The sequence below is a fragment of the Leptodactylus fuscus genome, chromosome 1 (genome assembly GCF_031893055.1).
Source record: "Leptodactylus fuscus isolate aLepFus1 chromosome 1, aLepFus1.hap2, whole genome shotgun sequence".
Lineage (NCBI taxonomy): Eukaryota > Metazoa > Chordata > Amphibia > Anura > Leptodactylidae > Leptodactylus > Leptodactylus fuscus.
In genome coordinates, this window is record NC_134265.1 from 121,159,533 (window position 1) to 121,178,744 (window position 19,212).

The 19,212-nt window shown below is 39.7% G+C and overlaps 1 protein-coding gene across 1 annotated transcript in view; it reads right to left on the reverse strand.

Moving 5' to 3' along the window:
* The window catches only part of SGSM1 (small G protein signaling modulator 1), a 132,151-nt gene that overhangs the window by 37,638 nt on the left and 75,301 nt on the right, over positions 1–19,212 (reverse strand). The window contains exons 7-11 of the mRNA XM_075276576.1: positions 17,682–17,827; positions 12,954–13,085; positions 10,084–10,208; positions 4,511–4,578; positions 184–347 (exon numbers count right to left, since the gene is read on the reverse strand). Of these exons, the coding sequence (XP_075132677.1) occupies positions 184–347; positions 4,511–4,578; positions 10,084–10,208; positions 12,954–13,085; positions 17,682–17,827 (635 nt within the window). The remainder of the gene's footprint in view (positions 1–183; positions 348–4,510; positions 4,579–10,083; positions 10,209–12,953; positions 13,086–17,681; positions 17,828–19,212) is intronic.

Consider the following 19,212-nt stretch of genomic DNA (forward strand, 5'->3'; position numbering starts at 1 on the left):
CATCAATAGCAATTTGATCAGAATGTTATGCTACAAGATTTCTATTGATTTGTATTGAAAATCTCAGTAGAGGTGCAAACATACAAACTCCAGAATATGATTTACTAACATCTCGTTATTATGTCAAAATATATATTTTGGGCGGGTTTTTCTTTTAACCTGGCATTTATATATCTGGAATACCTTTCCTCTTTGGGACCACAATGGAGGATCAAGTTGTCCATGTGGGAGTAGGCCATTTTCAAGACAGGAGAGAAACTGAAGAAGATGCCCTCCACGGGGAAACCTGAGAGGAGGTCTCTGTATTCCATCCTGACTGACCAATACTACAGTACCACCACTGTCCACTGGTTATTGAAAACAAAATTCACATATTAGTATCTGCATCATGCTTCATAACAATAACTTATAGTTTGTGATGTTTGTCTTCACATAAAAAATATTCTTTAACTAGGTTAAATACACATGAAAGTATGCACATGAAAGTATGCATAGTCAGTGTGCTAGCTGTGTTTTTCACAGCTAGTGGACTGAGATGCTATGTTCTAATAGTCCCATACACATGTCTGTATTCTATCAAGGGTTCGTGTATGAGGCTGGGCACCCAGGGCAAAACTCAGGACAGGCCCTACACATTATCCATTTTTCAGCCTGGGTTCATTGTAGGAAATGAATGGCTACTAGAGGAACGGGCAGCACACTGATATCATCCATGTGCCATCCCTGCCATTTTGTCACAGACTCAGTACTTGTACACACATCTGTGTGCAGTCTAAGCCTAGCCACAAATAAGATGCCTGAAGCCATCAAACATGCATAACAATATAGCATAAGAAAAAAAAAACCAAAAAAAAAAACAAAACACTGTGCTGTACATTATCATCTGATTTTGCAAGGAACAGTAAAAAAAAATCCAAATCACTTCTTTAAAGGGAGTTTACCATATCCCCCAAGGAAATTCAACTGCTACCACCATATTAAGCTGAGTTCACACAAGTTTTTTGGACCGGATTTTGACGCAGAATCTGCAACAGAATCCAGCTCCAAAAAACGCCTCCCAGGGCTAGCTGCGACTGGATGCTGGTGCCGATGCAGTCGCGGCATTCCACTCTGGATTAGGCCCAAATAAAAGGGGCTAGTCGGGAGGGAGTCTTGCACTGGGGATGCCGCGGCTGATTTAGCCGCAAAATCGCAGCAAGATAGGAAAGCTCGCTTCTTTTTTTCCGCAAGTAAGAAAAAAACGCTAGCGGACAAAATAAATGAATGGCTCTGATTGAAGTCAATGGGAGGCATTTTTTTGGAGCCGGATTCTGCTGCGGATTCCGCGTCAAAATCCGGGCCAAAAAACTCCGTGTGAGCTCAGCATTACAGAGCACATTACGGTGATGAATAACATACCATTGTTATTTATGTCATTTAGAGACATGAAGAGTTGGACAAAAACTTTCTCCAAATCAACAGAAGAGACTTAAATAATAAAGGTATGATGTTTATCACTATAATGTGCTCTGTAACATGGAGGTGGCAGTTGAATATGCTTGTGGGAAGTGGGAGATTTTCTTTAAATGGTCAATTCTACCATAAACTATATTTTTGACAGTCTAGTAACCAAAATATCCAACACAAAAGATGAAAAAATTTATAGATTTTTTAAATATTTTGAGAAATGGCTCTTATATCTGGCAGGGGCGGCAACCACACCACTTTCCAGGAAAGGCAAAATACTAGAGATGAGCAAGTAGTGTTCGATCGAGTAGGTGTTCGATCAAATATTACGGTATTCGAAATACTCGTACTCGATCGAACACTACTAGCTGTTCGAAGTTTAAGGTTCGATGCAGAACCAGCGTTGATTGGCAGAATGCTATACATTGGCAGAATGCACGCGCATACACAGTCGGCTCTACTCAGGCGTCGGGCCTGGGCAGAGCCAACTGCGCATGTGCGTGCATGCCCGCGCATGCGCAGTCGGCTCTGCCTAGGCCGGATGCCTAGGCAGAGTGAATTCCAGCTGGAAGAAGACACGGGGACGCTGCGCCGGGAGAAGACTTCAAGCAGAATCCAGCCCAACCGTCACTCGTGGACTTGGTAAGTATGATTTTATCGAATTTTGCGTACCCCTGAAATGAGCATTTGCCCCCATAGACTATAATGGGGTTCGAAATCCGTTCGAACAGTTGAACAGTGTGCGGCTGTTTGAATCGGATTTCGAACCTTGGACATTTTAGTGTTCGCTCATCTCTACAAAATAAAGAGAAATAAAAATAACATTTAAACCTGGAGCTACAGGTGATTTCCTTTATAAGTAAAACAGTGATTAATTCCACGCCACTTCTCATTTCTGACTGTGAAGTTTTGGTGTGTGTGTGTGTGTGTGTGTGTGTGTGTGTGTGTGTGTGGTGACACACTATGTACAGAAGGCGGTTATAACTGCAGTTGGTTGTAGGACCACAAGTGCTATCATTTATAAGTACTGTAAGTGAAACAATGGTTAATTCCAGGAAATTTCTCTATAGGCATATATAGTGCATTTTAGCTATGGGGGAGTTCACACAGAGTAATGTGCCGCGTGATGTGGCACATATACGGCGTGTGAGAGTTTGCGCGCCGTATACGCTCCCATTGATTTCAAAGGGAGCCTGGATCATATACGCCGCGTTATTTTGCGGCCGTGATTTTGTATTTGAAATTACGATTCATCCTCATTTGGTACATTTAGATGTACCGTATTTTTCGGACTATAAGACGCACTGGACTATAAGACGCAGGTTTTAGAGGAGAAAAATAGGGAAAAAAAATTTTCAGGCAAAAAATGGTAAAATATTTAATGTATGGGAGTTGTAGTTTTGGAACAGCTGCAAGACCACATTGACAGGTGACCCTGCAGCTGTACGGGGATGTATATGGCGTTTTTTTTGTGGGGCCAGCTGTACTTTTTAGTTATACCATTTTGGGAAATGTTTATTGCTTAGATCACCTTTTATTTAATTCAGAGGCAAAACAGAGAGAAAAACCCGGCGGTTTAGCACTTTTGATTGTGACGTTCACTGTACATAAAAATATTAGTAGACCGGGCATTTTCAGCCACAGGGATTCCTAATGTATATGTTTCACAGTAATGTTATACTTTTATATGTATTCTAGGGAAAGAAGGTGAACTTTTATTTATTTTATTTTTTATTATATTTTTTTTTAAGTGTTTTTTTTTTACTATTTTATTATCCCCCGCCTAGGGGGCTTGAACCTGCAATCATTTGATTGCAAGTCCCATAGACGGCAATACAAGTGTATTGCCGTCTATGGGAGATTCTATACATTACTATCGCGGAGTGTCATGGACCAGCCGCGATAGTAATATATATCTATGACAGGCCTGGGAGCCTTCATTAGGCTCCCGGCTGTCATCGGAACAGGTCGGCTCCTGCGGCCTCGCCGTGCAGGAGCCGGCCTGCATCACTAAAGGTATGGGGCCGGTAGGGACCGGCCCCGGGGCTAACTAACTGCCGGGACCTGCGGAGGAGGAGCGGATTTGCAGCATGGCCGTGCTACTGCCACCGCTGGTTTTCTTCAGCGGCAGGAGCGTGACAATCTGCAGGCCCCGGCAGCTAAGACACTCCCCGGCATCTGCTGTAATAGACCGACGGATGCCGGGGAGTGTCTTAGCTGCCGGGGCCTGCAGATTGTCACGCTCCTGCCGCTGAAGAAAACCAGCGGTGGCAGTAGCGCGGCCATGCTGTAAATCCCCCCGCTCCTCCCCACATTCGAACTATAAGACGCACCCTCATTTTCCTCCGAAATTTTGGGGGAAAAAAGTGCGTCTTATAGTCCGTAAAATACGGTACTTTATTTCAGCATAGTTTTAAGATGATCTTTCCATGTTATTATTTTTTGCAACCTTTTTATTGTTGTAATTTCTGGGTTTGATGTGTCCCTTGGGTTTTGACTCAAGGTTTTTGTTCTGTGTTTTTCTTTTATTCATTTGTACAATCGGTCTTGTTTTGTTTTATTACTACAGTGATTTTGCACTTGAAAAAGGGTTTTTTCTATAACCCGAAACGCGTGGTGCTGTACTGTGTATATTCCATTAAAGATTCTCTTATCTACACTTCGACTCTTGGTATATCCACACGACCTCTGAGCACGGATCCTCTTCTTCGCTTCTATGTCCTGACCCTCTTCCCGGTGTTTGTTGATGGAACCGCTGCCACTCTCACCAGAACTACATATCATACAATTGTGATTTAGGGTGTTGTGATCCATTCACAACTCCATCAGGTGAGAGGCCAATTGGTCGTTTTCAGTATATCTCAGATTATTTCATATTTTTACAGTGTACTATTACACTTAGTGTGCTCGGTGTCTCTTTCTTCTTTTCTGCATTTTTAGATATAGTGGGAAAACAGCAGTACAAATGTGAAAAATCTCCATAAAATGCTAGATGCAATTGTGTCAACATGGACCAAAACCTCTATTTACATAACTTTACCATCAGTTGCATTCAAAAGCATACCTTGTTGGTGACAATGGAGATATACAATTTCCTCAAGACGAATAGTCATTGCATAGTCCCAGTAAACACTAGAGAATATTAAAAAAGAGAATTATAGCATCATAGTTCATTATGTTGTACTCTCATGGCATTACATGTATCTAACAAGGTTTATACAACTCCACATCATAATCTAGTTCACATCCCAGTTGTGTTTTTAGCATAATCCTGTAGAATATACAGAATGTATCTATCAGGGGTTATTTAACAATAAATTTGTATTTCATAGAATTTGAAAGGAATGCAGCCCATCCACTTTAAATTTTTCCTATGTGAGGCCCATTTACCCAGCTGAGATTGAGACCCCTTATCTAATGGCATAAGTTGTTGCTTTATGTTTGATACAAATGCTGCTTTGCTTCCCTGGTTTATGCCCCATAACACAAATGAACAATGAGCCTTTTGTAAATGTTTAATACTATACTATATATTATAAATGATGATGGCAAAAGGCAAGATTATGTCTAAATTAGCTGCATTGTGAGCAGAGAATTTCTATTAAATCCTGTAAAAGGCACTGAGATGATAATAACTGCATTAGAAAGACGTTTTAACTGACCCAAAAATGTTGGTTTGCTTGAATATCAAGCTGTCACGTTAAAATCCCTTTTGTAACATCCTGCATTATCTTGGAGCAGTTTTACAATCAAAGTAAACCACATCAAAAGTAATATAATTGCTGTCAGAATGGATGGGTATTCGTATAAATCATACACTGATGGCATACCCTAAGGGTGAAAACCCTGAACAACCCCTTTACGTTAGTGAATCTTTTCAACGCAAAAGCTTCTACACAAGAGAGGGCCGGCTTTCTTGTAATAAACACGGTGGACATGCTGTGTTGATATGAATTGTTGCTGCAACCGAAAACCTTACAGCCATTATTGCTAGGACTGTGGACTCGTATAAATACCTCGTATGTGTAGACCTGTCCTAAAGGATGGTTTAGTCCCTTCAAGAAAGGATTACGTTTCACTGCAAGTATAATTGTTTGCGTCCAGGGCAATATCAGTACTTTCATTCTGTATATTTTATGGGGAAGCTGTTCACTTCAAATACAAGTATATGTATTGTGCTTCTATTTTCAGGAAAATGAGTGTACGCTGAGTTAGTGAATAACAAAAGATCATTTTATTCTTTTTTTCTCTTAATTAACATTTTCTCTCATACTGTGTCTGTACCAGGATAATGTCACGAAACCTGCAAAATTTCATCTTTTATTTTTGAAACATTTGGTATTTTCTTAGTGTCAGCATGTGGTTAGTGATAATGCATTATTTATTCAGATTTTTCATTAACCTTTTTTGTGAAAGAAGTGAAATATACATAACTAGACTGAAGTGCACATCATAAATTAAAGTGACGAATGCAGAACGTTTCTATGGCCTAGACCTTATTTGACACCCAGCCATGATTTCTTTATTACGGACAGGACATCAGGCAGCGACACTTCATGTATGGGAAGCTAACCTGACCACAATAAGGAAATCATCATTGAGTTTTGGAAAAATGACAAATCATAGAAAGTTCCTGCATTCATGGTCATATCAAGTCAACATCGTCACCACTAAGATGGTTAGAGAAAATTTTGAAAACTCTGCAAAACTTTATTTCTAATTGTCTACAAATTTAAATATCTTCATGGGAAAGCCTCTTTGAAAATAGCAAACATGAAAATATCATGTGGCAGGAACTAATGCCAGCTTGAGCCAAGTCAGTATTTGCTGACACACATCTTTCACAGACACTGTCATATGAGGCGTATTTGACGTTGTGAAAATAATGGTATGTTTTACAGTCCCTGCAAAGTGGATGGGACTGTGGCAAATCCATAAATTGAAGAAAAAAAACTGCAACAGAAAAGCTGCGTCTTCAAAACTGCCCACACATTTGAAAATCTCAGTATGTCTATTATACCTATGGAAATGCTAGCGTTTTCCATACATGTATAATAGGAGCAGAAAGGCTGCAGAAAAAAACTCTGCAGAGTTTCTGTGAAAAACGCTGTGGGAAAAAATGCAGTGCATTTCAGCCAAGTTTTTTTTTTTTTTTGCTGCGTCACACTACGGAGGGCCTTAGCGTAAAGTTGGATTTCTGTGCATTATTACATTTCAACATAAAATCACTGGCATAGAGACTCTGGCAAAAGGTACCATGTTGTTGCCTTCCTCGCCTAGCAACCCACACTCAGTTTGCAGAATTTATATTACAGCCCTGAAAAGAAATCTGCTATGAATGCATTATAAAAATAGAATTGTTGGGGTATGTTCACATGGTGGAGTTTGGCACTGCATTCTCTCTCAAAATCAGTTCCAATTTCCTCCGGAACCCAGCCTCCATTGCTTTTTATGGGAGGCAGAAGCTAAATTTTTTTCAGCCAGTACACAAAATAAGCATAATACTATTAGTGAAGTAAATGTGAAGCAGAATCTTCTACCTAGCAGGCGCAAAATTTGACACGAAATTTCATCCAGTGGTAAAATTCAGCTTCAAATTCCTGAAACTGAATTTTTCAACTAGGACAAATTCTGGAAGCTGATTTTTTCAGCTAGAATAAAAATTCTGCCATTTGAAGATACCCTTAAGGCTGAGGCCCCACTTTGCGAAAACGCAGCTTTTTTTGTTGCAGATTTTGCTACTTTTTTTTTTGAGCCAAAGCCAAGAATGGCTAGAAAGGGAATGGAAAATATATATGAAGCTCTTACACTTCTACCTTCTGCTCAATCCACTCCTGGCTTTGGTTCAAAAGACTGCAGCAAAATCTTCAACAAAAAAAATCTCTTTCAGCAATGTGGGGTCTCAGCCTAATAGTTTATTTATGGCAATTAAGTAGACTTGGACACGGTTTAGGAAGGAACTCAGAATGAAGTTGCTCCAAACATCTAGGAGAACTAAACACAGATCTCCTGGGTTAGTAGGCTTGCTCAAATTCTTCTTTCTTCCTTCTTTCTATGTATTCCAGACATGGACTTGTTAATGTTGAGATTAAAGCTCTTTGGCGGTCATATTACCACTCCCATGATGACATTGGCTGTTTGTTTGGGATCAATTTTCTGCTGTAGTATAAATTTGGAGGCATTTAGACACCTCCTTGATGTTACAGCCAAAGTTGAAAAAGTGTCAAGAAACTGGCAGTGTTGAACACAGTAGATGTGGTGGTTAGCCAATGAAACTTAGAGCAATGGATGAATGACACATTAAGCTTACTTCCCTTTGAAATCAGAAAATGTCCAGCAGTGTCATCAGCTCCCAACTGGCAGTAATCAGAGGGAACAATGTACGCCCATGTACTGTTCAGAGAGGTGTGGCCGAAGTGGCCTTCAAGGAAGCATTGTAGTCATAATGCAATACCTCCAACATGGAAGCAAAGCCAAGTGACCACAAACATACAAATGTCAATGTCATTCAGAATTATCTTCAACTTAAAGAATAACACAATATCCTAAAACTGATTATATGGCCCCCTTAGAGATCTGATATCAATATCTTTGAGTCTGTCTGGGATTACATGAAAAAACAGAAGGATATAATCAACTCTACAGCCACAGAAGATCTGTTGTTTGTTCTGCAAGATGTTTGGAACAACTTCCCTACTGAGTTTCTTTAAAAACTGTGTGCAAGTGTACCTAAGAAAACTGATGCTGTGTTGAAGGTAAAGTGTGGTCACACAGAATATTGATTAAACTTAGATTTCTCTTTTGTTAAATCACTTTGCATTTTTTTAATTGACAAAAAGTATTAACACTATTTTTGAAAACATGCTTATGATAGGCTGACACTAGCACTGTGCTCTCTGTCGTTCAGGCCCACTGGGGGACCACACTGTGTGTGGTGGGGTCCATCATTTCTAAACTGAACGCAGCAAAGAGCAAAGTCCTCCATGCAGGACTCTTATTTCCGTCAGTTTTCTGCGACTGAGTCTCCAATGGAGACAGATGGGAACCCAGTCTTACACTGCAGCATTTTTTATCACAGCTGACGCTGGGTTCACACCTGCATCTGGGGTCTCCGTTCTGTGGTTTCCGTCTTCTGCATGCCAGAAGACGGAAACCACAGACCGGGTCCGGCCGTGCGCGGCGGTGAGCGTTTTGCGCTCTCCGCCGCGAAACCGGATTTTTTTATCCGGACACAGAGTACTGCATGTCCGACTCTGTGTCCGGATTATAAAACCCGGTTTCGCTGCGGAGAGCGCAAAACGCTCACTGCCGCGCACGGCCGGACAGCTTTCTCACCCATTCAAATGAATGGGTGAGAAAGTCTCCTGCAGGCTTCCGTCTCCTGCATCTGTTTTATGCAGGAAACGGAAACCTGCAATAAGGACCGACGACGCAGATGTGAACGAGCCCTGAACAAAACAGAACTGTATGCGGAAGTGATAGATTGTCCATGGAAGAGTAATTTTTTTTTAATCACCAGTCTCAGGCCTGGTTCACATCTGTGTTTGGTAATCCGTTCAGGGAGTCCGCATGGGGACCCTCAGAACGGACTACCGAATGCCCTGACAAGCGGTGAGCAGTGAAAGCACACGGACCCCATAGACTATAATGGGGTCCGTGTACTTTCTGTGCGGTCTCTGTACGAGTCATGCGGACAGGAAGGTAGATCGCAAAGTACTTTTCTGTCTGCATGTTCTGTGCCGACAACGCAAGGAAAGCACACGGACGCTGTGATGTTGTTATAAGCATGTTCTGGAAGTTCTTTTCTGCTTACTTATTTTGCTTTGTGTGCCTAGCAACAGTGAGGAGATGGAGGAGGAGCTGAGCTTAGGGGGGGGGGGGGAGCTGCTAGATGGAGAGCCATAAAAGTAACTATCGCATAGTGAACTTATTCCAGAGGACCTGCATCCTCACTACAACAGTACAGACTCCATTATAGTCTAAGGGGTCCGTGTGCTTACATAAACTCATCGCTTGCCAATGTGTTCGGTATTCCATTCGTGGGGTCCTCATGCAGACTCCCCGAACGGATTACTAAACGCATATGTGAACCAAGGCCTCAGAGATGTTTCTTGTATTGTGAATATTAAAGCAGACCTACAGTTATTAGAACAAAACGCATGGCATATATTTCAGAATTTATAATAAAAAGCTACTGTGTATTTCTCTTTAGAGAAAATCCTGCAACTAAACTGCTTTTTTTTCCAGTCCTTCATCCATAATGACCTACTAGAACTAAGGTTTTCTACACACGTTGGATAATGGGGGCTTGTCATTCCTGTATAGTGAGCTCTGCCTTTCTCTTTTTCTACATATATAACAAGTAAATGTCTTGTGGTGTCCAAAAGGAACCAAAGGGTGACAATGAGAATACACACTGACTGAGAAGTAATGTACAAGAGTGGGGATAGAAAAAGGGCCCAGGAACATTTTTTAATTATGGAGGCCTATAAGTGAGAAAGAGACCAGGAAAAGGGCAGAATTTTAACAAAAAAAAAGATTTCACACATTTAGTAGATTTAGATCAGGATCCATCAAGATGAGAACTGCTGTTTTTATACTGCAATTCACAAAATTTACATGACAAAATGTACTCACCTTTTCTCATAATCTAAATCACCTACAGAGCCATTCATGAGCTGGTTTGGGGTCCATTTTAAAGTCATTATGTCTGCAGTTTGATGAAGAGACAAGTATCCAGGGATTGCTTCCATATCATCTCTCTAGTAAGAAAAAATTAGAAAGCAATTGTTTATTTCCCTCCACAAATGAATAAATATTTCTTTAAAGGGGTTGTGCAGAATTAGAAAACTTGGCTAATTAATTACTCTCAGGCAGAGACATTTTGTCCATTGGTCATACGTACATGCAACCATACTGCAGCTCAGTCCTACTCATTTTATTGGGACAGAGCTGTGACATTGCCCTGTGACAATGGGATGCGAGATCCCTTCCTGAGAATAGGGAAGCAGCCATGTTTTCTAATCCTGCACAACCCCTTTAAAATGTATTTGACACTTCTACCCACTTGGCTGTATCCCCTCGACTTCTGTCCTTCATCGCCTAGTGGCGGCCAGGGCAGATCTTCAAGCTCTCACTACCCAGAATGTATAGCGCCTCTTTCTCTATAGCCACCAACGGTACTATGAGAGAGGCAACAAGGCCCACACTCTTTTTGCCAAGACCTTGCCAGACCATCAGGTTTCCTCTGTTCCCCACGCCGTCTGTGATACACACGGTACCCTACTGTACATCATCACCCTGATTCCATTGCTTCCCTATTTCGGAATTATTACTCTAAGCTATATAATCTCCCCCCCTCCCCCTGCTTAGGGTCTGATTCTTGCCTGCGTCAGAGTGGTTCTACTACCAGCAGATTGCTCACTTTATGGTTTCTCAATTCGGCTCCCTGAGAATCTCTCCGTCCTCTGCCTTTGAGAGGCTTTACGGAGCTGGTACCTCCACAGTCGGCTTAATCTCAACCATTTACAGACTCATCTCCTCTCCTGAGGGGAGACCTCCGGTCTTTCATAATTGTATGAACAAATGGTTTGAAGCTTTGGGAAGGCAGATCTCGCCCGGCCAGTGGCAGGTTATTTGGTAGCGTGCAGCTAAATATCCTCTACCTTGTGTTACATTTCATGAGACCCAATCTAAACTACTCATGCACTGGTACCATACCTCTGCTTTGCTTCACTCTCTAAATCCCAACATACCCCCCAGTGTTGGCACTGTCGAACTGAATTGGGCTCACTTCATCATATTTTCTGGAACTGTTCCCTTATCTGCCCCTTTCGGCTGGAGGTTAAGTCTCTTTCAGAAGCCCTCTTTATTCACCCTCTTTCCAGGCTGTATGGTCGCCCTGGGATGCATACTGTGCTCTACGTAGCCTATGACTCCTTCCTATATCTATGATATGTAGATAAACCTCTCTATATGCCAGTAGAAAATATACTTTTAAGCATACAATGTACTGGCATGTAGAGATATCTCTATCTACCAATACATTATGTAGGGCAGTACTAGTACAATTAAACTTTAAATTGCTGGTGGATCTCCAAGCAACCTCCTCATTAATATTCACTGTGCAGTAAATGCTAATTGGCCGATAGCCAGATAAGAGACTATTGCTTCAGTGAAGGGACCTGAAAACTGGGAGACTCCTGGGAATCCCAGGGTGAGTTAACATGCCCGCATATATGTGATAATATATTTGTAAATCTGCTGAAAATAAAGCCTTTGTCTTTTACATATGTAACTGTACCACAATAATGCCCTTGTCCAGCAATGATTGCCTTTATTTTATTTATTTTTATTAAATTAATAGTGCAGGTGAAAGGAACACATTTTGCAATATAGTTGTGTCTATTACTTATGTCTTTACTTTTTATCTGAGTAATTTTGTTCATATGAAAACAAGGTTGTTCCCCAGCGTGAAGTAAACTCCTTGAGATTATATCCTTAAAACATAACTTTTATTTGTAGCCAAGTACAGCTATTTAAAAGGTAAGTTATGCAGGGGTAGGTGAAGAGCCTGGCATCACTTACCTTTTAAACAGCTGTACTTGGCTACAAATAAAAGTTATATTTTAAGGATATAATCTCAAGGAGTTTACTTCACGTTGGGGCACAACCTTGTTTTCGCATCTCCAAAACGTTTCCTACGGGGGAAATCGTGCCGTGCGTCTACAGCTCAACGAATATGTCCGTTTCACGTTTGGCTGTCCAGGGGCATGTAAGAGCATTTTGAATTTTTACGAGCACATCAATCTTGAGGCTGTGTGTTGTTTTTTGCAGATTTTGTTCATACTCCGAACTCAAGCAGTGTGTTTACAATGAGGAAGGGGGTGAGGGGAATGAAGTAGAAGAAAAGAGACAGAGATAAGACCAGTCTACAGAATTGTCTCTTTAAAGTGCAGATGTCTCTCTGTTTTGCATAGCTCTCCCCTTCCTACTGCTTTTCCTCTCCATAGGCCTCTACTGTATAGGATTCACTAGAATCCCATCCACTTTGCAGGGAATGTAAAACCCTAAAGTTATTTCCACTTGGGGCTTTAGCCTAACATGGCCTAAAATTCTGCTTGAACAATAACACTAGTTTCTCATTATTGCCCTGTGTAAAAATGGAAGCGATCAGCCGACAAACAAGCAAATTTGTTCATCTGGCTGTTGGTCGTATCTTTTATGCTAGCATGAATATGATTATTTGTCATCAGCACAACTGCATGTTTGTTGCCAACAAATGCAAACTGCATAGATACAAACAATCACATTAACAAACCAGAAAAAAAAACAACAACTAATATATTACACAAAATACCTTTTAGAAAGATAATACATTAATTCAAAATAACATACTATTCAAATAACAAATATGTCCCATTGCTAAAATGAAAATATCCACTGTAAACACTCCTATGCAATTTATGTTGATCATAAAGTTCCATAATACAAAGAGCTCTACATACAGGCTGAACCATCACATTGTTTTTGCCATATAGAAGAGTTGCCCTTGAATTCTGGTGCAATGATTCCACATAGTCCCGTGCGGACAATGATGGTCTATCATCCATGCTCCCACTTGAGTGTCTTTTCTGAATCTGTGTAAAAAAATTATTGAAAAACAACATGGACATATTAAATCTATATGATTTATTACATAAATATTTACATATATACCCTTTTCTATATGATAATAAAGCTATTTTTTTCTATCTATTGTGAGAAGGTGACAGGCACAGTATTGGAATCACATTATATTAGCCCCAGGTCCCTGACTTATGTGTGGTCCAGGGCGGATTTTGAATAGGCTGCAGCCCAAGGGAGGGTTCACACGGTGTAACGTGCCACGTGATGTGGCACGTCTACGCCGCGGGAGCCTTTGCAGGCCGTACATGCTCCCATTGATTTCAATGGGAGCGGGGATCGTATGCGCCGCGTTAGTTTGCGGCCGTGATTTTGGCCATGTGGGTCCTGAGGCTCATTAATGGGTTAGAGAAGGGCTGCAGATCCTCTAGTCCAGGGCAGAACCTGGGAGTGAGAGGATGTGGGAGCTGCCCTGACATATTGAGTTTATTGAGAACAAATGCTTTAACACATAAATGAAGCCAGCTGCATCCCGAATGATGATGAGGAGTTCCGTGGTAGATAAAATATAACTTTTATTCCATACAGATAAAAAAGTTACATGGCAACCATAGTGTAGGTCTAATATAAAAAGCGACGCGTTTCGAGACTTTCGTCCCTTCCTCTCGGCTCGGAGCCTCAGATGATCAGAGATTTGATTTATTTTTGCCTGAAGTTAAGGCTGTGTTTTTGTTTTGTATTTTTATGCCTGAAGCCAAGGTTTATTTGTGTTCTGATTTTTTGTTTTGTTTTGTTTTTTTCAGCTTACTGAACATTTTTGCATTTTTGTGTCCCTGTCTTGACTGTTTGGGTCTGCAACAATGCAGCTAAAAAGCTAATTCCGCACTCTATCTATCTATCTATCTATCTATCTATCTATCTTGCCACCAACTCTAATTAGAATAAAGGTTTAATAAAGTCGAATATAATTTTTATTAGTAAATAGACCATAATTAGAAAAACAAAGTCCACCCTCTTAGAGCCATATGGTTTTATGTATTAGGAAATAATAATAATAAAAATATTAACAATAATAAGCAAAACGGAAAAGCCATGTAGTAAGGCTTTTCATCACCCCAGGCAAATAAGTTTGGCGTCCGTTCACATGTCCCAATATTCTGTTTGAGAACCTGCTTTATTACTGTTTACATATATACATGCATATAGATGCACATATATACATGTACAAAGATGAACTGTCATAAACTTGAATAATAAATGTAACTCTTCATTTTTTAGATATATAGAAAAACCGGGAACTGGCAGAGTGCTAAAGGCAGCAAAATCCGTAATAGACTTGAAAAATAAAAATGACGATATGCAAGATTAAGATGAATTGGTTCTGTTTTATTGCTCCAAGGACATGAACAACAGCTTAAAACGGCTACGCGTTTCGACACCGGGCGGGTGTCTTCTTCAGGCCACTAAAATATACAGTAACAGACAAATACTAGAATTAAAATCAATAATCAAAACATGATAAAACGTAATCATAAATAAATGAATAAATACATAGATAAATAGATAGAAAAAAACAGTGGTAGTAATCATAATAAAAAGTAACATAGTACATATAAAATATCAGGTATAGGAGATATGATTGTCTCAGCAGCTCTAAGCAAAAGTTTTTAGAAAAAGAAACAGAGAACCATGGTAAGATTTGGTTGACAGATAACTAGATACATACATGAGTAAACAGATAGATGGAAAGGTGGTAATGGTCATAATAAAAAGTCATATGGTAGATATCAAATATCAAGTATAGGGGAGCATGCTTGTCCCAGCAAGCTCTGAATAAAGGAAAAAAAAAGAAAAAAAAAAAAAAAAGTACAGTCATGTGAAGTTCTACATAGGCTAAATCAAAAACTTTGGACATATGGAAAGTTGGGGGTCCCCAAAACCTAGACCAACATCCTAGTAAGATGGTGATGCACAAACTTAAAGTTGCTATGTAAAGTGGTAAAGTGGTAGTATACTGATAAAACAAGAAATCCCCATATAGCATGTCATAGGTTGCAATAAACACATTCTTTTGCATATTGGTTGTGGATCCCTGTAAGGGCTACAGTGTAATGCTAATGGGTAATGAGGAATTACTTACAGCAGGAAGTGTCCAGCAACAGCCTTAGAACCAAGTCAGGCCTTGTAGTGCCATGAGGGGTATATATACCCTGATGTGGGAGGAGAGGAGGAAAAAAAAAAAAAAAAAAAAAGGGGGGGGGCAGGTATACGGGAGTAAGCTTGTCTCTGCAAGCAAGCTATGAATAAAGACAAAAAAAAAAAAAAAAGGGGGACAGGAGCAAAAAGTAGCAAATATAATGCATGTAAGGGCATAAAGTGGATAAACAAGTAGATACAGAAAGTAGCAAAAACATGACGCATGTCAGCGAAGTGGAATAGACAGTTTGTGATGTATAACAGTACATAAATATATCATTAATGATATGGAGGTACACATAGAAAATAAAAACAATAAATTGGGAAATCGAGATGGATATAAATATTAAAAGGTCAAAGGCGACAGGTAACAGTGATAGTGGTAGGGGGCAGCAGGAAGATGAATCAAAAGGACGATTCTACAGTGTCATTAAGACCATTGGGTTCTAGGGTTTGAAGCTTAAATATCCAATAGGATTCTCTCTGTCGTAATTTTTGAAACCGATTTGGGATGGCTGTAGGAATCTGTTCAACTGGCATAATAGTAATATTGGAAAATTTGCTGTTATGAGTGCTGGCAAAGTGTGCTGACAGGTTATGTTTCAGATACCCTTTTGAAATGTTAGTTCTATGTCCATTGATCCGACAATGGAATGGCTGGATTGTCCGACCCACGTATTGGCGGCCACAAGGGCATTCTAATAAATAGACAAGCTTACTCCCTTATACCTGCCCCCCCCCCCCTTTTTTTTTTTTTTTTCCTTCTCCCCTCCCACATCAGGGTATATATACCCCTCATGGCACTACAAGGCCTGACTTGGTTCTAAGGCTGTTGCTGGACACTTCCTGCTGTAAGTAATTCCTCATTACCCATTAGCATTACACTGTAGCCCTTACAGGGATCCACAACTAATATGCAAAAGAATGTGTTTATTGCAACCTATGACATGCTATATGGGGATTTCTTGTTTTATCAGTATACTACCACTTTACCACCTTACTTAGCAACTTTAAGTTTGCGCATCACCATCTTACTAGGATGTTGGTCTAGGTTTTGGGGACCCCCAACTTTCCATATGTCCAAAGTTTTTGATTTAGCCTATGTAGAACTGCACATAACTGTACTTTTTTTTTTTTTCCCTTTATTCAGAGCTTGCTGGGACAAGCATGCTCCCCTATACTTGATATTTGATATCTATCATATGACTTTTTATTATGACCATTACCACCTTTCCATCTATCTGTTTACTCATGTATGTATGTATGTATCTAGTTATCTGTCAACCAAATCTTACCATGGTTCTCTGTTTCTTTTTCTAAAAACTTTTGCTTAGAGCTGCTGAGACAATCATATCTCCTTTACCTGATATTTTATATGTACTATGTTACTTTTTATTATGATTACTACCACTGTTTTTTTCTATTTATTCATTTATTTATGATTAAGTTTTATCATGTTTTGATTATTGATTTTAATTCTAGTATTTGTCTGTTACTGTATATTTTAGTGGCCTGAAGAAGACACCCGCCCGGTGTCGAAACGCGTAGCCGTTTTAAGCTGTTGTTCATGTCCTTGGAGCAATAAAACAGAACCAATTCATCTTAATCTTGCATATCGTCATTTTTATTTTTCAAGTCTATTACGGATTTTGCTGCCTTTAGCGCTCTGCCAGTTCCCGGTTTTTCTATATATCTTTTCCATTTTTTCACCACCCACTTTGTGGGACGGTGTCCGAGTTAGAGCTGCAATTGGCCAGTTGGGCAATTGGCCCGGTGGGCTCCTGACTGGAGTCTACTATTTCCACCAGACGGGCGCCAGGTCACCCTTTTTAAACTTCTCTCTTCATTTTTTAAGGTGAATTTGCTAGGGCGCTCTCTCCTGAAAATTGTTTTCAGTCTTTAATGTTTTCATTTGTGAATAGTCTCTCTTACTGAAGAATGAGAGACTTCAAATTGTTGGAAATGGTCTAATAGCTCTTCCCTAATTGATTGTCAAAAATTGCATCTCTAACATCATTGCTGATATCTTTCCTTCTTACATTTATATTAACTCCTAAATGCTTTTATAGAAGTGGACATACTTACTGCTGATTATTTAATCAAGGGCATTTGATTAGCAGGACCTGGCTACTAGTTAATTCCTATAGAAGTAAGGGTGTACTTAATTCTTCACACACTGCATTTTTAATCTAGTTTTTGTAATTTGTCATAGGTTATTGTTCATCTGATGTTGTAATTACTTAATTCTGAGACATTCCACGGGTCAGCTCTATTTTTTTTTACTATTCCCTGATACATAAAACCATAAAATTCAAAAAGCGTGTACTTTTTTTTCTCTCATTACTGTATATATATCTACTCCTCTAATAGCATTTAGATTGATGGAAGAATAAGGTATAGCTAAGCTTACTCACACACAATGCAGGCCTCTTTGTGGGAGAGTCTTGCCGGCAGTGAGAACTGTGGATGCGATGTCTCTGAACAAGCTCATCTGCTGAAGGGTCAGTCCAGAAATGGTCTGCCGTTTTCATTTTGGTATACTCCAGAGCACATGGACCAACTAAAAGTCATATGAAGAATAACAAAATTTACAAAAGAAAAGAAAAATAAAACTGAATAACTTAACAAAATGTCACTCAGATAGTACTACTGATATTGTTGCTTTTAAGTTAATCTAGTGCCAATTTGCAGATTGTGTTGCATGAATGTCATTTATGTTCATATATATCTATAAACAGATATTTTCTAAAGGACATAGACAGAGGAGGGACAGGCTGATAGGATGTCCCAGGTAAAACAATAATTTAAGTATATGTCCTCTCTCTGGGCTGACTATATATTCTATATTTTTAGAACTCTGCATTGCATAATCCTCTTTTATTCCTCCTCATAAAGTATACAAAAACCTATGAACTGACTCCATCTAAAAATATAGAATATATAGTCAGCCCAGAGAGAAATCCAGTGTACCCCATGTTAGCCTATGGAGTCAGTTGGTAACCGTTATTAAAGCGGATAGGGTTTCTGTTTTTAAGGTTTCCAAGCGGACAGTATTAAGGTGCCTATACACATGATGAATGTCACCAAAATCTGCAAGTTTCAGCAGGACGAGACAACCATCAGTGTGTCCAAGTGTGTGAACCCATTGTTTTATACATTATGCACAGAGTAGATTGATGCTAGCACTAGCATTTAGGTAGCCACTTTTTGGTTCCGCTTGGGAACCTTAAAAACAGAAACCCTATCCGCTTAAAAAATGGTTACCAACTGACTCCATAGGCTAAAAAAGGGTCCACTGGATTTCTGCCTGAAATCAGCGTAGAGAAAAGCCATACTTGCAGAGTCCCTGAATGATAACCAAACACTAGTGTGACTGCAGCCTAATAAAGAGTGCTGTGGAAAAAGATTTTTTCAATGTCAATTTTGTGAAGTTTTTCAAAAGTTTTCACAAATGTACAGAAAGAAAGAACAGTTCACTATAAATGAATACTAATAGTATGTCAATTCTAACAAAATGTAAACTATAACAAAATAGGTACTAAAACCTGTCATACAGACGAAGAAAATCCCATGCATATAGTAAGCAGTAGAAGCTAGTTATTAGCATCATAGTTAGACCTAAATGGACAATAAAGAAGGGCATGAGAGAGCAGGAAAAAAACAAAAAAACCAACAAATGCAAAAACAGGCAAAAAAAACAAATTAAGGACGGGGCCCCACGGGCCGGAAACGCCGCGATTTGTCATTTTACAGTACTTGCAAAGTGGATGGGATTCATGAGAATCCCATGCCAACTTTGCAGGAAAAAAAATCACAGCGCGGACACGCTGCAATTTCCAAAACCGTTGCGGTTTTGAAAATCGCAGCATGTCAATTACATCTGCGGAAACGCCCGCGGCTTTCCCATAAATATAATTGTAAGAGAAAGTCCGCAGAGGGAAACTC